Source organism: Perca flavescens, chromosome 23 (genome assembly GCF_004354835.1).
Source record: "Perca flavescens isolate YP-PL-M2 chromosome 23, PFLA_1.0, whole genome shotgun sequence".
Lineage (NCBI taxonomy): Eukaryota > Metazoa > Chordata > Actinopteri > Perciformes > Percidae > Perca > Perca flavescens.
The window spans coordinates 6,263,406-6,282,176 of NC_041353.1; the positions used below are offsets into that span (position 1 = coordinate 6,263,406).

The 18,771-nt window shown below is 37.5% G+C and overlaps 2 protein-coding genes across 2 annotated transcripts in view; both read right to left on the minus strand.

Annotated features, from left to right (window-relative positions):
- Nucleotides 1-2,049: 2,049 nt before the first annotated feature.
- On the minus strand, nucleotides 2,050-10,736 carry zgc:194209 (adipocyte plasma membrane-associated protein). The gene is made up of 10 exons (XM_028570975.1): nucleotides 10,657-10,736; nucleotides 9,502-9,591; nucleotides 9,182-9,303; nucleotides 8,739-8,840; nucleotides 6,834-6,986; nucleotides 6,599-6,714; nucleotides 4,843-5,003; nucleotides 4,498-4,693; nucleotides 2,975-3,213; nucleotides 2,050-2,712 (listed from the first exon to the last, which is right to left on the minus strand). Coding segments are annotated over exons 1-9 (1,155 nt in total). The 5' UTR covers nucleotides 10,659-10,736; the 3' UTR covers nucleotides 2,050-2,712; nucleotides 2,975-3,000.
- Nucleotides 10,737-12,392: 1,656 nt separating this feature from the next.
- rassf3 (Ras association domain family member 3) overlaps nucleotides 12,393-18,771 on the minus strand; it is a 34,966-nt gene continuing 28,587 nt past the window's right edge. Inside the window, exon 6 of the mRNA XM_028570843.1 lies at nucleotides 12,393-18,123. Within this exon, the coding sequence (XP_028426644.1) occupies nucleotides 17,974-18,123 (150 nt within the window). The 3' untranslated portion in view covers nucleotides 12,393-17,973. The remainder of the gene's footprint in view (nucleotides 18,124-18,771) is intronic.

The window sequence follows — 18,771 nt, forward strand, 5'->3', positions numbered from 1 at the left end:
TAAGATTTAAAGGCCAAATAAAATCATAATATATCCATATTTGATATATTTTTTCAATGCGACCTCCTTCAAACTTTAAGGGAAATGATTGTTAATTTTGGATCACGTCTGTTTTGTTTTTTATGCCATAAAATACATTAAGACAAAAAAAATTAAATAATTTCTTTAATCCTTCCGTCGCTGTTGAAACACAGAAATCTGAGATTTTAGAGTCAAAACGGTCGATATATTTAAGATCGAAGCTGCCTACAGCCAGTATTCTGTGGCAATTTTTTATTTGTGTGGAGATTAACATCCAACCAAAGACCTGATCAGGAGCCTTTTGAGGGAAAGTATTTAATAACATCTGCATGACATATGTTGTAAAAGTGTGTGTGTGTGTGTGTGTGTGTGTTCGTTCATTTTGTGAATTATCTTCTCTCTGACAAGCAAAGCAGACAAACTGGTTGTTCATTGTGAATCAATGATTTAGCATTTTTTTCCACTGTAGCTGTTAATGGAATAATACTTTATGATACTATATAATATAATTTCTTCTGGACTGAACTAATGTGAGAACACTGAGACCGACATGTCGTTATATTTCCTCGTTTCAATTCACTGATGCACTTTCCGATCTGTCAGAGCTCTTTTCTTTTGAAACCATTTAGTTTTATTTTTAGAGTACTTTTTGATGATTATGTATTTTTGGCTTTTTTTTTTTTTTTTTTTTTTTTGTCCAAATAAAGGAGATTCTCAAAAACATCACAGAAGGTCCTGCTCAGTTTCTAAAAGTTATTTAACTAATATGATCTCACAATGCGTCCTAACAAGCAAAAAACACATTTGAGTTTAATCAGTTTTTAGAAAAGAGCTATATATAAATGCATTTCATTTGTTTTCCTGTTTTCAAAAGCCATAACATGTCTTGATTTCACAGATGTAACGCCTTAAAAAGTTATTTTAGAATTGAATTCACGACATAATACATTTGAGACTTCATCATTTTCTTTTCGTCACATCACAGACTTTTTCTAAAGTTTGGATAACCTGTATAATAGCCTTTTCATGTACTTACCTTAATGTGTCACCTGTTTTGGTCATTTTGTGTGAACTCTTGCTGTCTGCATATGGAATCTGCAAACCCTCTCCTGTTAAAAGCTGAATCAAAAGCTAAGCAGTGGCACAAAAACTGTAGAAAAACAAAAAGCATTTTGCAACTCCAAATTATTTTCTAGATCTCAATGTCTCAATAAATCGTTCATACAGTGGTGCTCAAAAGTTTATTAACTTGACTAAAAAGAGGAATAAAAAAAAATCATCTTTTGGAAATCTTAATGCCTTAATTAAACAAATGAGGAAAAATCCAACCTTTAAGGACACCAATTTTCTTTGTGAAATATAATATGTAAATAAATAAATGTTGGGGGGGGCATAAGTAAGTACACTCCTATGTTAAATTCCCATAGAGGCAGGCAGATCTTTATTTTCACAGGCCAGTTATTTCATGGATCCAGTATACTATGCATCCTGATAAAGTTCCCTTGACCTTTGGAATTAATTAATTGGATGATTTTATGGGGTACCTTCCATAAAATCATCTTTCAATGCAAATCAAACTAGCTATTAGGCTAACTGAAATAAAACCATGCCAATCTCTAGGTATGGTGATGATGTGGGGGGGCTATTTTAATTCCAAAGACCAAGGGAACTTTATCAGGATGCATAGTATCCTGGATCCATGAAATAACATGGATAATAATATAGCCTTGCCTGCATTAACATAGGGGTGTACTTACTTATGCCCCCTGTATTTTAAGGAAGAACATTTATTTACGATTCATTATTCATTCACAAAAAAAATTGGTGTCCTTAAAGGTTGGATTTTTCCTCATTTTTTTAATTAAGGCATTAAAATCAATTTCTAAAAGGTTTTTTTTATTACTCTTTTTAGTCAACTTTAGCATGGGTTCATAAACTTATAAGTACCACTGTAAGTCCATTAAATGTTAGAACTATGTTTAAAAATACCTGTCAGAGTCCAAAGAGAGGTCTTCAGATGAAGGGGTTTACAATTATTTAATCAGAGAAAAGCAGCCTCACAATTAAGTGTTAAATGAACGACTAATCATATCGTTTCAGCTGTTTGCGACCCATTTGTAATTCAACAGTCTCACTGAAATGTCATTTTTTCAGTCTATGGTATTAATAGTACACATTCCTACAGTTTTTAATTCTATATTTCAAACGTTCATTTAAAATTCCTCAGAGAGAAAGTTGGTTGATTTTAAAGATCCAGGCTCCAGGAGATTTGATTAGTCCAAACTGACCAAGATAAATCACTTTGAGCTTATTTAAGCTCCGATGTCACTTGCAAACAAATTATTAGACTAGATACAGTTGAATAATAGACTATTAAAGTTATATTTCAGTTTAATTGCAGTTGGAAAGAAGGTTGATGGATTCAGTGTTTCTTCTGGTGCTTGTCTGCACACATCCAGTGCATTGATCAAACTTTGAACTTCTATAATTTAACTAGTATTTTGGGTATATAATGTGGTTTGAGCTCACCATTTCTGTCTTTTGCACTAAAAAAGGACATCCATTGTTATCCCATCAAACAGCATAACATCACTTTGAGCAGATGGAAGTTGAACTTTTCTGAAAGAGTCTTTAGATGATCACAGTTGCTCAGTTCACCTCTCAGGTCATAAGTTGGCGACAGAGTCCGACCTGAAACCACAAATATCCAGGTTTAAACCTTTGCAACGTTCAACGCCGACTAAAAACGTTAAATCCAGAAGCGGAGCACCCGGTTAGCTCAGTTGGTAGAGCGGGCGCACATACATAGAGGTTAACTCCTCGACACAGCGGGTTCGACTCCGACCTGAGGCCCTTTGCTGCATCTCTCTCTCTCTCTCTCTCTCTCTCTCTCTCTCTCTCCTCGTAAATGCTTGATCGGGATCCCAAACTGTCCGAGAATGAATGAGCCTACGTTTAGTTTCCTGCCGTGGTCCATCATCAGCTCTCCCAGGATCCCTCCAGGACGGGCAGGAACGGCAGGTTGGTGCTGCCCAGGTAGGTCCTCCCTCGGTGCTGGAAGACGTCGCTGATGGCCCACGTCAGGCGGCCTTCGGGGTCGTGCAGCGTGTCCACGATCTCGCCGTCCGGTCCCAGCTCCAGGACCAGAGCGTAGCGCCGCAGCAGGAGGCTGTACCAGCTCAGAGGAATCACCTGCAAACACAAACACCTTCACTTTAATACAAGTTGTTGACAGTTGTTGTACATCTAAAGAAAATTAACTATTTCGTTCAGTCGCTTGATGGTTTCAGCATCTCAAATGTGTGAATTTAAATGCTCTTCTTTGTTAATTATAACAGTAAATCAAAGTATATGAAGTAAATCAAATCTAGTTGGGTTTTGGACAGTTTGTTGGTCAAAACAAACAACTTTACAATGTCACTTTGGGCTTACAATTGCGATGGACACCTTTTTTTCTTACATTTTAAAGACTAAACTTAATCTTCAGATGTCTTGCTTTGTTAAACCAACGGATATACAAAGATATTCAATTTACAAGGATTAAACGGGGAACAAATGCACATATTCACAATGGAGGAGCTGGAAACAGAAACAAAGGACTTAAAGCGCTCATATTATGCTCATTTTCAGGTTCATAATTGTATTTAGAGGTTATATCAGAATAGGTTTATATGATATCATTTTCAAAAAACACCATATTTTAGTTGTACTGCACATTGCTGCAGCTCCTCTTTTCACCCTGTGTTTAGCTCTCTGTTTTAGCTACAGAGTGAGACATCTTTTGGGAGTCGAACATGCGCAGTAGCTAAGTAAGGACTACTAGCCAGTCAGAAGCAGAGTATGAGGGCGTGCCCCGCTAGTAGCTAGGCTAGCATTATAACGTTTGTTACAAAGTGACCACGTTTGTCTCTGAAGTAAAGGCTGGACTACAATAGAGCTGTTTGGAGCAGTTTGTGAACAGTGTTTTCTGTTGGAGATGGTAAGTAAAGATGGACTTTGGGCTTTTATAACAGGCACAAAAAAAGATATATATAACACAATAAAGGAAAGGGGAAAAGCCAAAAAGCATAATATGACCACTTTAAACTAACTGATCAATCATCAATTAAACGACTAGTCCTTTCAGCACTGTTTGACAACAACAAAAGCAGACTTGACATGATGGATAACTAACTCAAGAACATTGTGATTTTCATTATGTACTGTAATCAGCTGTGTTGAAGATAGAAAAACAAATGTACAGTTTTGTGGTTCTTGAGTATTTCCATTTTCTGCTACTTCATAATTCTACAGCAGTACATCTCAGAATGAAATACTTTTTACTACTTTTTGCACTACTATTTATCTGACAGTTACAGTTACTAGTACACTTTACATTAAATAAAGCATATGATGAGCTTGTCTGTGTGTTGTCAGCAGGGATTTGCCCTCTGATCTCCATAGTGATTATTAAACAAACTATAAAAACACACGGACCTTGGCCAGGAAGCGTTTGACAGCCGGGTACGGGGCGATCATGTCCAAGAAGGGAGGCGTGACCTTCCGGAACCGTGTCGTTGTTATGCCAACCAGGAATGTTCCGTGGTCGCTTAGGCGGATGTTGTCTGGGTAACCAATCATGTTGTCCATGACAATCTCCTTGGTGCCAGCCTTCGGGCCCTTCAGCCAAAACCTGAGAGTGGACAGAGAGTGAGTTGAGGGACTGATTCTTGGACTGATGTTTATCTGCAGTCGTGTGTGTGTGTGTGTGTGTGTGTGTGTGTGTGTGTGTGTGTGTGTGTGTGTGTGTGCGTGTGTGTGTGTGCGTGTGTGTGCTGGTACCTCAGCAGGCGTGCGATGCTCGTCTCCGCCAGCAGCAGGAAGTGTTCATCAGGCGACAGGACGATGCCGTTGGGCATGTAGAGGGAGTCCAGCAAGACCTTCACACTCCCTGTCTCTGGATCGTAGGAGAGAAGACGGCCGAGGCTGTTCAGCTCGATCACCTGAAACATCAAACAGTTCAGGCTACGTTTACATCGCTACGTTTGTTTTTAAGTGGAGTTTTGAGCCAAAAGCAATCTCTGTGCACACGTGTTTTTAGCTGCAGTAGAATAACTAATCTCTGTTTAAACTAGGGCTGTCCTCGACTAAAGAAATTCTTAGTCGACTAACACTTATACGATTTTGTCGACTAATCGATTAGTTGATTTAATTGACAGAGCTGTGCGCTTTGAGAGGTGGTTAAGACTAGAAAAGCACAATATAAATGTAGTTAATTAACCATCTGTAAAACTGAGTTTTTCCACAATTAATCCTGCAAAAGCACCACTTTAAATCTTGTGTTTACCATAAATGTGCTCAGAAGTTTCTTGGAAATAAGTAATTAAGCAAGAATAAGCATAAAAAATGACTAATCGACTAAAGAAATCTTAGTCGACTAAGACCAAAACAACCAATTAGTCGACAAATCGACTAAGAGGTGGCAGCCCTAGTTTAAACTAACACTCCCAGTTGGCATATCTCATGAACATTCTTGTATACTCGGCATGCCCGTTGCTGGTGGTTGCCATGGTAACGCAAGTAGCTTAGTCTCAGAGAACGAGACGTCATGACCTAATCAGGCGGAGAAGCGTTGGCGTCGGTGCAGGTGTTGCCAAAGGTCTCCCCGTTTGCGGCCGGTGAGACTGCTACACAACCCCGCAGACTCCAAACTTAAACAGGGTCCGAAGTGTTTTCAAATCTCTCCGGTTTAGGGGCTCGGAAACGCCAGAGCAGTGGGAATGCGAGGTGGAAACGTAGCAAAAGATATTAGTTTTTAAACCAAAACGTAGCAACGGAAATGTAGCCTCAGTTATCCTTTAGTTTAGCCAGAGTTTAGTTTATTGTTGTAATTTGAAAATTTCCTACGAAAAACTAGAAATGTGCGTCAAATAAAATTTTCTGTCACATTAAATTTGCACGTTAATAAAATAAATTACTATTTAATTTAGCTTTAGCTCAGTTAAGTTTTGCCAAGCTCAGCTAACTACTTTCATTTGTTTAATTGGGACCATAATTTATAAAATGAATATCATGCTGTATGGAAGAAGAAACTAGTGATTGAGACTAGCCGGACGTGGTCGTACTCCGATTCTAGTCAGAATGTGAACTTCCCGACCTTGAATGTTGTGGGCGGGGCTAAATTCAGCTGGCATCCAGGCTAGATTGAGACCATACTCATTATGAAAATGTTTACTGAGGTGATATATGAAGTGAGAAGTAGGCTCATTTCCATTGCAGGTCATTTAGCTGACGCTTTTATCCAAAGTGACTTACAATCGCTATATATGTCAGAGATCGCACACCTCTGGAGCAACTAGTGGTTAAGTGTTGCTCAGGGACACATTGGTTGATGTATCGCAGTGGGAATCGAACCCAGGTCGCCCACACCGAAGGCATGTGTCATATCCACTGCACCATCACCACCCATTTCCCCATCGACTTCTATTTTTACAACCAGTGGGGTCGCCCCCTATTGGAAATGAGATGGAATGCAGGTTTAAGGCACTTGAAAGATCTCTTTAAGGATGAACTGATCCGTCTCGGCCCCTGATCTCACCTCCAGTGTGACGTGTCTGCGTCCCCAGCGGCTGGAGGAGTCGGTGAAATAAATGATCCCAGTTTGGGAAGAAATCTCCAGCCCGTTCAGGAAGGCAAAGGGAACGCCATCGGCGCCTGAGGAACAAAGAAAAGAAGGATCACAGACAAGGGATTTATTTGCAATATTTCAATCAAGTTGTCTTTTTTTAGCGCACACACACACACACACACACACACACACACACACACACAACCTTGTGAATTAGCCAGCAACAGAGTCTTTTCTCCAGTTTGGGGGTTGACGCTGTGCAGCCCAAAGTATGAGTCAGCAACTATCAGCTGGCCGCGACGATCCAAACGCACACCGTGAGGACGACCACACACAGGCTCATAGTCTGTACTGCTGCCTGCAGACACACAACACCAGAGCCAAGATTTACAACTAAGGAGAGAAGAAATAGAAACACAATTTTTAGGCAAACAATCATTTTGTGATTATAACCGAAGCCGATCTTATTAGAAATTCTTTGTTATAACTAAAACAACTCACTCTTTCATTTCAAACTAAAGCATCAATTTCACTCATCCAGGTTTTTAAAAGAGGAAAGATCTCTTAACCCTTGTGTTGTCTTCACCGCGTCCATGAACTTGTCATTCCGGGTCAAAATTGAAAAAAGCGCTTTGTTTGGAATTTTTTACAACTTTTTTGGACACTTTTTTATGCTTTTGGCACTTTTTTGTCCCTCTTTTCAACGCTTTTTTTTAAATTTATGGTCAATAAACCTAATAAAATGACATTATACCTAATTTTTTTTTGAAAAAAGCAGATATTATGAATTACTTTGACTTAGAGCTGGGCAATATATTGATATTATATCAATATTGTGATATGAGATTAGATATCATCTTAGATTTTGGAGATCGTAATATCGTAATATGGCATAAGTGTTGTCTTTTCCTGGTTTTAGGCTGCATTACAGTACAATTATGTCATTTTCTGAACTTACCAGACTGTTGTAATTGTTCTATTATTTGCCTTTACCCACTTAGTCATTATATCCACATTACTGATAATTGTTTATCAAAAATCTCATTGTGTAAATATTTTGTGAAAGCACCGATAGTCAGCACTACAATATCGTTGCGGTATTGATATCGAGGTATTTGGTCAAAAATATCATAATATTTGATTTTCTCCATATCGCCCAGCCCTAATTTGACTAATACAATATTTAAGATCAGAGGATGTTGAGTGAATCACAGACTGGTTTATGTCAAAGTTTGGTTGGGATGCTGTTCTGAAACCATTTAAAAAAATAAAAAAATAAAATGCCATGAAATTAAATAAAACTCAATTAATCTCAATAAATTCAATAATTTTACCTGAGAAGAACATGGATGCATGGATGTACTGTATATGTTCTATGGGTTCCATACAACGTACATGCATGCATACTATAAATAAAATTGAATTGAATTGAATGCATCCAAGTTATTTTGGGGCAATTTGGTTGAAAGAAACCCATATTTCTGATATAAACAGAAAAAAAGGGGCAAAAGAGAAAACATAACAGAATTTTGCTGCTCAGCAGAATGTTTATCTGGTAAAATTGTGTTTTTATAGTTTTTAACCATGATTTGTTTCCACACTTTAGATAATAAATTAGGATAAAACTCAATCCATTAGCTGTTGGAATTTCAGAGCTCATATCAAACTAAACTATATATAAACTAAAAAAAATAAAATAAATTGGGATGCAAAAAAGAACTTCCTTCATCTACTGAACTTGAAAACCAAAATACTGCAGGATCAGAAAACTTAACTGATGATGTCATGGATTAATAAAGCGTTGTTGTGTTGTTAATAAAGCTCATTTAGAGTCTTAAAGGAGAATTCCGGTCGATTTCAACACGTAGCTCTGTTGTTTTTGGTGCTGCCTACACTGTGTTCTCCTCCTGCTAGCGTTAGCACCCAGGCGGCTGACACCGGGCAAGTTTTAAACGTGCTTTTAGCCTCTTAACATGTTCGAGATGTCATTACAAGTGCCCACCCATGTAAAGTGATTCCTTCCGAGTGAACACAGTGAATCTGACTGCAGTAGATGTGAAAGAAATGCATGCAAGAAAAGAGGAAGGATGCACAGAAATAAAACACAAACCACATTCTGGTAAATCCTGTCCCATGTGTGTGATGAGAGCGAGGCTGTCATCAGGACCGATCCTCCACAGCTTCCCGTCCACTGTTCCTGTGTACACATTACCTGAAACACAACGCAAGCTGCTGATTCAGGGTGAAAGTCCCCAGAAACCGCTTTCAGACTATCTTGGGACACTTAAAACATCCATGTAAACCTGTATTAAATCTTATTAATTCATCTATAAAAAAGGTATAGAAAAGAGACCCAACTACAAAAGCAAATGTGTCATAAAATTGGCTATCAAAGCAGATATTTTCAACATGTGGAGACATACAGGGGGCCACATGGGACAAAATACCTTACCTACCTCAAGCAAAGGTCAGAGGTCACTTCCCATCCAGCCCAAAAAAAACTCTGAGTATGTACAAAGTTTAAATAACACACATAAAATCCAGCACGCTCACCCTGCTCATCTGCAGTGAAGGATTCTGGTCCGTGTAGTTTCCCAGTAAACAGCCTGCGGCCCTTCTGCAGCCGGGTGTTGACAGCGAGCGGGCCCTCGAGGGCCGGAGGAGGCCCCTTCAGTCTGGAGGAACAAATTTGGATTTAATAGTTTCCGGCAACTATAGTAAAACTCCACCGTTTGTTTAGTTATGTGCTAATAGAAAAGATCATAGGTAATTTTATGTATCCCTCGTTACTTCTTTAAAAAGTTTTAAGAGCCTACTGTCTCTAGAGTTGTAAGGGTGTGTGGGCATGGGTGCGTGTGTGTGTGTGTACTTACACGTGTGGTTTGGGGTCTATGGGAGAAGGCAGCAGGTAAACGCCAACCACCACAGCGAGCAGAGCTGCTAATAATGATCTCTTACCCAACCTGACAGAGAGCAGAAATAACAAACTGTCTTATTTATTACCTCTTTTAGATACTAAAGACTCAGACGGCAGTCATTTTGACTGTTTTAAATGGATTGAACTTTTCTAGGGAACACATCATACTTTTCTAAGGGCCAAAAATCTGCCAATAAACTCCCAAATATTTAAGAATGTATAGTATACAAAAAATAAAATAAAAGTTTATTTAAGCTCTAAACACATACATCCTTTATGATAAACTCATAGCACCTTAAACAATTCAATTTAAACCTCAACTTTGCAAAATAAAGAAAACTCAGAGGTAGGCCTACTTATTTCATGCACATTTGACCTGAATTTAAATATGAAAAACTTTAAGAGTGTTTAAAGCTGCAAAATTTCTTTGCACTTCACAGCGTGCAGTTATAATCAGTTAAAAGTCAACAGTGTCGTGTCACACATGGTGAAGTGAACTTTGACATGTTTAAGATGTTTTCACACAGGCTCTATAATCTGTAACACTGCACGTTAGCTTACACAAAAGGTGAACCCATCAACATACAGGACAATGCGCAAGTAAATAAATACGAATTCCTCTGGAGATTAGTTCTTTGTTTCCTTCTATCATAAAAGAAAGTGAAGACAAGCAGCCAGAGGTACAAACGTGACATTTGAGAAGTCACTCAGAGTGGACGAAATGTGGCATTGTTAACAGAAAATCGCAAAATGTGTGTGGGGAACGAGTGACTAACAGTTAGGTACGTTATGCTACTTTGCACAAGTTTAAAGATGCGACCTGGCACCTACTGTCAGCCAAACATTATTCCCAAATGTGTCCTTTTTTTGTCTTAGAACCTGCATATATAACATCATAATAACACTGACAAATCACGAGCTAGCTAAATCACTGATAAGGAAGGAGGAAATTGTCTTGGTCAAATTGAAACTTGATGCTATCTTTAATTGATTAATATGACGACGTCGCTGCGTTTACAACAACAACGTACTTATCTAGACAGAGTTCTGAACGCAGTTTTTCGACGCAGAAATAACCTTCGTACATTTAAATTTTAAGTGTCAAACTTACATTCTTAATCTTGACTTTTTCTTTCTCCTGCTGGATAAAAAGATCTGACTGAATGAATGACAGTGAGACGGAAAGCAGAGAGTAAAACAACCAGAGAACATACCAAAACATCCGGAAAGGACCTTCAAAATAAAAGTGTTTCTGGTCCATTGCTTCATATTGCATTTGCTGTGTGGGAGAGCACCTCTGCTATTTTTCATTGTATTAAAGTGTATTTAATTTTTTAAGGTTAGCTATAAAGCCCTGCAGCAAACCCTGGTGTTAAAATTATAGTTTTAACTGGGGAGACAGGGCAATAATATTGTGTGATAATGCAGAACTAACCTTAGTGGATAATGGACTTTAGTGGTGCACATTCCCAAAACAAATTGCAATTAATGTACTAAGTACTATAAAGTACCAGGGTCTGTTTTGTTTTGTGGGACTACTACAATTCAAATTTGTATGTTTTTTTTCCCCCCCTCAAAACCTCTTCCACAAACATGAAAGGATAAACATAAGCGTCAGTCTGAGCTTTTACTTTGAAGGCAGTGTTGACTAGCTTTCAACATGACAGAGTTTAACAAATGGCAAGGGGGAGTTACCACTTTAGGTTATGTGAGTTGGGGTCAAACAGAGAGCAAGAGGAGGTGCCTCTGCTCTGTTTACTGACAACTAGCTGTTCTGGGTCTTTATGCTAAGCTAACCCTTTCCTGGCTGTCACTTCACATTTAACCGACAAATACGACAGTGGTATCAATCTTCTCATCTAACTCTCTGCAATAGAGCAAATCTGCTCATGTTTAACTATTCCAGCTCAAGTGTTAAAAATCTCAAAGAAGACCATTTGAGATTAAGTAAGTAACTAAGTTTAAAAGGGTAAAAAAGTCCAAGATTTATGCTAAAGTGATGCTAGTGTCCATAGGAGAACTCCCAATAGTAAAGTAATGGGAGCGAGAGCTGAGCCCTGAGGGGAACGCAAATAATTGGGAGACAGTTTGGGACATTTTCTACTGTTCCAAGAACCCAAATCACCAGCAGATCCACTTCAACATATATCATAGGACATATTGAACTCCTCAGAAGAGATACGTCTCCAAAGGCATTCCCACTCCCTATTGTACGTTCTGTCAACCTGAACAAACTGGAACTTTCCTGCATATGGTCTGGGAGTGTGAACAGGTTACTTAATGATGACTCTAAATTACACCTGCTTGGGAGACAAAGGAAAATGTGGCTCAACTGCAACAAAGAAAATGATAGCTCAACGCTGGCTCCCCCCCTCCAATCGCAATGTATAAAACAGTGGTTGGCGTATTTTCTGGACATAGTTATGCTTGAGCTCTGTACAGCAAGGATTAAGTTTATCTGTAGGTAAATCAAATGTTTTTAAATGTATTAATTCAGTAAGAATCTTAGTTAATTTGGGAAATATAGGGCTGCAACTAACAATTATTTTCAACATCCATTAATCTGCTGATTGTTTTTTGGTCTATAAAATATCAGAAAATAGATCAAAGTTTATATAGTGAAAGGTTATGTCTTCAAATATCTAGTAAATGAATAGACTAATCTTCCAGCTCTTGTCAAATATATTAAAATAATCCGTTTATAGTATCTTAATTCAACTACAAAAAGTGTGAGAGGAGGAAAAGACTGAGGTGCAGCGATGTCACAAAATCCTCAAGAAATCAAAATAAGAAGAAAACAAAAGTTGCAAAATCTGCACACAAAAAAACAACACATGAAAACAGTCATTTTGTTTTAATTTCACCTTTAATAGCTGCAGCCTGCCTTGTGTTGAGGAAAGGCCACATTTGGTAACGATTTAAAGAGAAATCACAAGATACCGACAAAAATAAACCTGCCTCAAGTTAACCGCTTTCGCCTGCAGAGAGAACTGCAACAAAAAGCAAGATGTGATGAAACCCTCCGTTCCTCCTACAGCTTTGTTTTTCTTTCAAACTTTAAAAAAGGCACTGCGGCGGTCAGAGCTTTCAGACCTGAGCTCAAAAGCCAAACTTCAACTAAATCTTGCACTAAAATATAGCTTCCATTGACTATAATCGTGAGTAGACAGATTGACAGAAAAAAAAAGGATAATGTGTCATTATGAACCATCTTCTTTTCATCCTTTCTTTCGAATCTAAACACGACAATCATTTTGGATTATGCAGCTCAGGTCTGAAATTAAAACCTGTGACCTTTTTTTGTGTGTAAAACAAACAGAGAACTTTGTGTTTCTGAGCTCGGATGCTTACGAGGATCTCATCATATGAGACACCTGATCTGTTCTCTATATAAATCAACAAAAAACAGCATAATTGGAAACAATATCAATAAATGGCAGAAGAGCTATACACAGATCTTTGGCATTTGACATTACAGTCTCTGGATGTTCAAACTAGACACATATCGCACAAAACAAAAGATCTTAAGAGCCTACAAACTGCTAGGAACTTTAAACTGATAGGTCAGATATATAATTTAGGAGCTGCTGAGAAAACTCACAACAAGGCCCATTTAGTAGTGGCCGTTCTGGAGCTTTCAATCATATTAAATAATCACGACATAAGTTTGTTTTCTTAAGTTTCCAAGAATATGAATACACTTTGAACCTCAGCTTTGGATGAAAAGAACTTACAGTTCAATTGCTCAGAAAAAATGGAAACTAGATTTTCTAAAGTTCCATTTGCTGATGAAGATCATGTAAAATGATCAAAAGCTCCAGAACAGCTGCCATCTAAATGTGCGATTTTTAAAACCACAACAAAGCAAATAAACATTCTTGTATCGAGCATAATTCCAATTGTCCTTTTACACCACTTAATGCTGATATGTCTACTTTATATTCACTGACAACATCTAAATATTTTGGGATGCACAAAAATGGTTTTGTTAAAAAGATAATCTTATTAAATATCTTTAATTAAAAGTTTTGGGGCACTCTTGGGACTCCATAAAATCAGACTGATAGACTAAATAATAAATGGTGTTATCTTTACATCTCTATCTGCAATATATTTTATAGATATGGTAGGCTGTGTTGTTGTTATACAGTTCAGCCAATCTGTCAAAGAAATCATATCACAAGTGCACTGAAAGCGCCGCCATAAAAGTGTAAGAAAACCAGGAAATACTCACATTTGAGAGTCTGGAACCAACAAATGTATGCCTATAAAATGTAAGAAAACAGCAGAAAATGCCGATAATTACTCCCCAGAGCCAACGACAACATATTAAAAACTGGTTGTTTTGTGCGGACAGTCCCAAACTCAACGATATTCAGTTTATCAACATATAAAACAAAAGAAAGAAGCGAGTCCTCACATTTGAGAAGCTGGAACAGAAGCAGGTTTGGCATGTATTTTTACTTGATAAACGATCAAAATAGTTTCAGAATATCTGTCTTATGATCGACTCATTGATTTATCTCGACTAATTGTTGAAGCTCCAGACAAAACTGAATGTATAAAAGAAATTCTAGGAAGCACACTACTAAACTTGTTTTCCCAAAACTTTGAACCACATCTCATCAGCAATTAAACAATCAGCATTATGTGGTGAAACATGACAATTGTTGGAGAAACTAGATACGATAAACCATGTGAATATTTTGTCACGATTGAACAGCCTTAAAACAAGATATCTGAATACATACCAGGTGTCATATATCAGCTCTTCATTCATTAACACTACTGGCCCAAAAGCTTTTCATAATAAAGCCTAATTTATATTCCGAGCAGATCCGACAGCATTTGAAAAACATGTTTTCAATCACTGTCACTCCAAAAATGTATTTCCAAATGCCGCCTGACCCCGTTTTATCTACGACAACGCATGCTTTAATTTGGAGCATGCCCAGTAGTGTGTACAGTAAGCATATATGTAAAGAGAGACAAAACAGGAACACATGCGCGATTCAACAAAACGTTTCACAGTCTACAGCTAAACTCAAAGTATACGGAAGCTCGTTGAGACAAAAAACAAAAGAGCTTAAAATAACTAACTTCTGTCACACTGTACTTCCATTTGTTAAAATAAAAAAAATAAAAATATTGTGGAGCTTAACAAGATCTTTCAAAATAGATTATAGTGTATATGGTGTTAAGATTAAGTCAGAATGTCATGGCGGTAGTTTAAACAGGAGAAAAAAGAAAAATCAAAAAACCCGTCTTCCCTGAATTCAAAGTTAAAGTGCCCGAAATGTATTGATACGACCAGTCCTTGATGCGTTTTAACATTGTTCATCAGACACACAAACAACAACATGGCTTTAAGATTAATTGACTGTTTTCATGCAGACTTTCGTATCATTTTTAATTATATTATAGGGAAGCAAAAAAAAAAAAGAAGGCCAAAATAGTTTGAGCTTAAGAGCGACTGAACGGCAAATTTATGCGAGTTGTTTTTTTAAACACTTACATTTTCTATCTGAACTTTTGAACCCTAAAATTAAGTTTCCAGAGTACAGCACAACTTGAAATGACGTGGTGGGAATGTCAAAGAGGGGTATTAAAACCACATTAGGCATTCAGCTGCTTGTAAGATTCAAATTTTTCTGACCTTTTTTTTATTTGCTTCCATAGCATTAACCCAGTGTTTGATAGTAGCATAAACGAAGGTTAAAACCCTTTAAATAAAACTCTAAACTATATATGTTTTTTTTTCCCTTCAGTAGGAAGAGGGCTCTAATATTTTTTGCTCCAGGCAACACCACAAAAATACCTTTGGTTATAACAAAAAAAATAAATCTATAAGATAGTTTGACACAGAAATTAGAGAATAGTAGCAGTATTTGTCCACTAGTTGGTGGCATTGTACTTCATTCAGTACCTGCAGCTCAAACAATGCAGTACAATACATCTTTTGTTAATGACTAATGATATATTTTAATCTGATCTGTAGTTTGTCCAAATGATTGTCTTTGTGATTTATCTCTACTTGTTTTTCTGTTGTTTTCTCAAATATCTGAATTACTGCTGATTCAAAAAGCAAAAAAAACAAAGATTTTTCTGAGAAAAGAAAGCCTCTTTGGTCTCTAAGCCATAAATGATACGCTGCATATATTTAAGACGACATAGCATATATATATTTAAGGCAGCCATTTACTTTCATGAACCCTTACTGCACAAAAACTCCTAAACTTTTATACCTTCTTTTGCACTTGCTGATGCATATCTTTCATTCATATCCTTAATACTACCATCTTTTCTTTCTTTCTTTCCTTCCTTCCTTCCTTGTTTCCCTCTTTAATATTTTCTCCTTTTATCCACCAGAAAAAAGCTGAAACAGCAGGTTGACAAGGAAGTCAAGGCTGCACGTTTCAACTTGAGATAAGAGCACAAAAACACAGGCGTTTTTAAATGAATGCCTGCAGACAGATGGACAGGAGACACAATGCAGCCAGTTGTTCTATCCTCCTCGGTTTTCTGCAGCTATCAGCACTTACAGGCCTCCTTTTCTCTCAGCTGTGGATTACAGGAGCTTTCATTAATGCAAAAAGCGAACAAGCAGTTAATCACGGTGACTTGTTCTAGGATAATCCGGTCACTCTCCTACAAGGTTATGGTCACACTGCTTTTACAGCAGTCTTTCCCATGTCTTCTGGATTTTTTCCTTCCTTCCTCCATCTATTGTTTTCTCGTCTACTTCCTCTAAACTACTCGGTCAACTTCCAGAAACAGTCAATCTCACTCTTCCCTCCTCTGACCATACAAAGGTCAGAGGTCCATCCAAAACTGTGCTGGTGGTGTGAAAACGCAACCAAAGGCTTCAAATCCAACCAGTTAATCTTCATCATCGTCACTCGTCTTCACTCACCAGAACAAACAATCTTTACAACCAAAACTAAATTCCTCCCTGTGCTCATAAGCTTCTATTTGACGCTATGGTTTTTCCGTAGAACCTTTCCTCTTCGATTATGTGTCAGTAGAGTTTGTGTCCGTCTGTTTTCAGTCACATGAAACCTAACCTCTTTTTATTTCTCTGTACCTCCTTCTACAACATTCAGTTTCACGCCAACTACTATGGAGTCTGAAATGTGCCAATAATAATAAAAATAATAAAATATAGCAATTATTAATTGAATATTTAAAATTGCAAAATAATTAAACATAAAAATAAAATGGAAGTAAACATTTTTTATTTTAGTTTCTATATTGTATACGTAAAAGATGATAAAAGCAGGATGATGATTGATGTAGAAGTCAACATATATGTCACATTTTGGTTCTTATTTGCTTTGAAGATATGTAATGGACGATGGCATACATGCATCCTGAAAAATTATAAATAACAAAAAGCCAAATAACCCTATTTGATTCTTTATTTATAATGGACTTGCTAAATTATGACCTTGTCTGTTCTGTTATTTTATTGTTTATTTTGCCATCTTTATGTTCTATTAAAAGCAATAATAAATAAAACAAAACAATAAAAAAAAAAAAACTAAACACAATTTGGCACACTTGAGACTCCATGCATGCATTCAGGCTACTTGTTCCTTTCTTACTTCGGAAATATTTCTCAACTTTCAGGGTAATGAAAGCAAAACGCAAAGATGATGAAGACTTCTTTACCTCCATGGTCTTCTCTAAACTATCTGGTATTCCTGTCATGTAGCCACAGCTGATGCTCACGTCATGTATTTACATATAGTAGCAGTCTGGATTAACTATTCTCCGTGTCTGTGTCAACAACCAGATTGGTGCTACGCCTCTGTACAAAAAAACTAAAATAAGACTTTTTTTGTTTTAAAATAACAAAACAATAAAAAGCTTCACCCATATAAATAAAAAAAAAAAAAAAATATGTACAGACCTTTAAAACAAACAAAATTAAATAAAACTCTGACTCAACATATGGCCTTGAGTCTTTCACAAGTTTAAAAGGATAAGAGGGGAAAGGTAGAGGAATCCGATAAATTATATGACAGCAGGACAGCGTGAGAGAAAAAAAAGAAGAAGAGAGGGATGGACGGAGAGAGGGAGAGAGGATGAATGAATGTGGCACAATTAAGTGAATCTTTGGTGTGAGCAGGCAGCGGTCTGAATTCTTTAATCCAGGCTGGATCAAACTCCAGCATCCGGATTTTGTCCGTTCATCCTTTGCTTGCCGTCTGTCAGTTTATTTTCTGTCTTCTTTAGACCATCCCTCTTTCTGTCTGTATCATCACTTCTTCCAGGCGTTGGATCCTCAATTCTCATTTTACGTTCACATCCCTCTCTCCATCAAAATTTACACTATTTTTCTTCTCTGAGGAGGTAGAAAAACAAAAATGATCCACCTCCTCCGTCCTCTAGGGGGCAGTAGTCCTGTTTCATGGAGGGTCATCCTCTAAGAGGACCCTCTGACCTCCCTCTGCGCCTCCAGCAGTCTCTGGCGGTAGGCCTGGTAGCGGCGAATCACCGCCTCCTTCTGCTCATCCTCCTCCTTGTCGAGGATCCGCAGGAAGTTCCGCAGCTCGGGGATGGAGAATGCATCCCACTGAAAAGAGAAGCAGAAAAACTGCATTTAGTTTCTGTATGGATGGTACTTGACTGTTTAGTTGTTACTGTATATGTAGCTGAAGCAAAGGAAGAAAATGTTGGAGGAAGAGAAAAAGAAAAAGGAGGGTGAAGAGGAGACAGAAGAAAAAGGGAATGGGAGGAAGAGGAGGACAATGAAGACTTAAGAGTAGGAGGGTTGAGAAAGATGAACAGAAGAAGGAGGAGGGAAGAAAAAGCAGCTGACAAAAAGAAAGATGGATGAATGAAGGGAAGGTAGGGAAGAAAAAGGAGGAAAAGTAAAGTGAAGAGGAGGAGGAGGAAGTTTTGGGGTCAAGATTACCGGGCAGAGGAAGAAGAGTAGAAAGGATTACAGAAACCAGTAAAAGAAAAAACAACAACATGGAAAGTTAATGTACTTTTGACTTACATAAATGATGACTACGACACAATTATAGAATAGTAAATCAAAAAAATTGTGAAATTTGTCTTACTATCGCATGATTTTGAGTTATTATATCAAAATTTTCAGTAAGTCAAAGCTTTGACTTGTTTGAAGTCAAATCATTTTGACCAACCATTTTTATTTCATCATCACTAACCTTTTCTCTGTTTTTCTACCTTTTCCTGTCAGAAATTGGCCATAAAA

Bases quoted from the DNA above. Each gene is read 5' to 3' on its own strand.
- zgc:194209 (XM_028570975.1), bottom strand. The intron at 5,004-6,598 runs GTGAGATCAGGG...TTGATGTTTCAG, and splicing joins GCAGACACGTCACACTGGAG to GTGATCGAGCTGAACAGCCT. The intron at 3,214-4,497 runs GTCCGTGTGTTT...TTGTGTTTGCAG, and splicing joins TCAAACGCTTCCTGGCCAAG to GTGATTCCTCTGAGCTGGTA.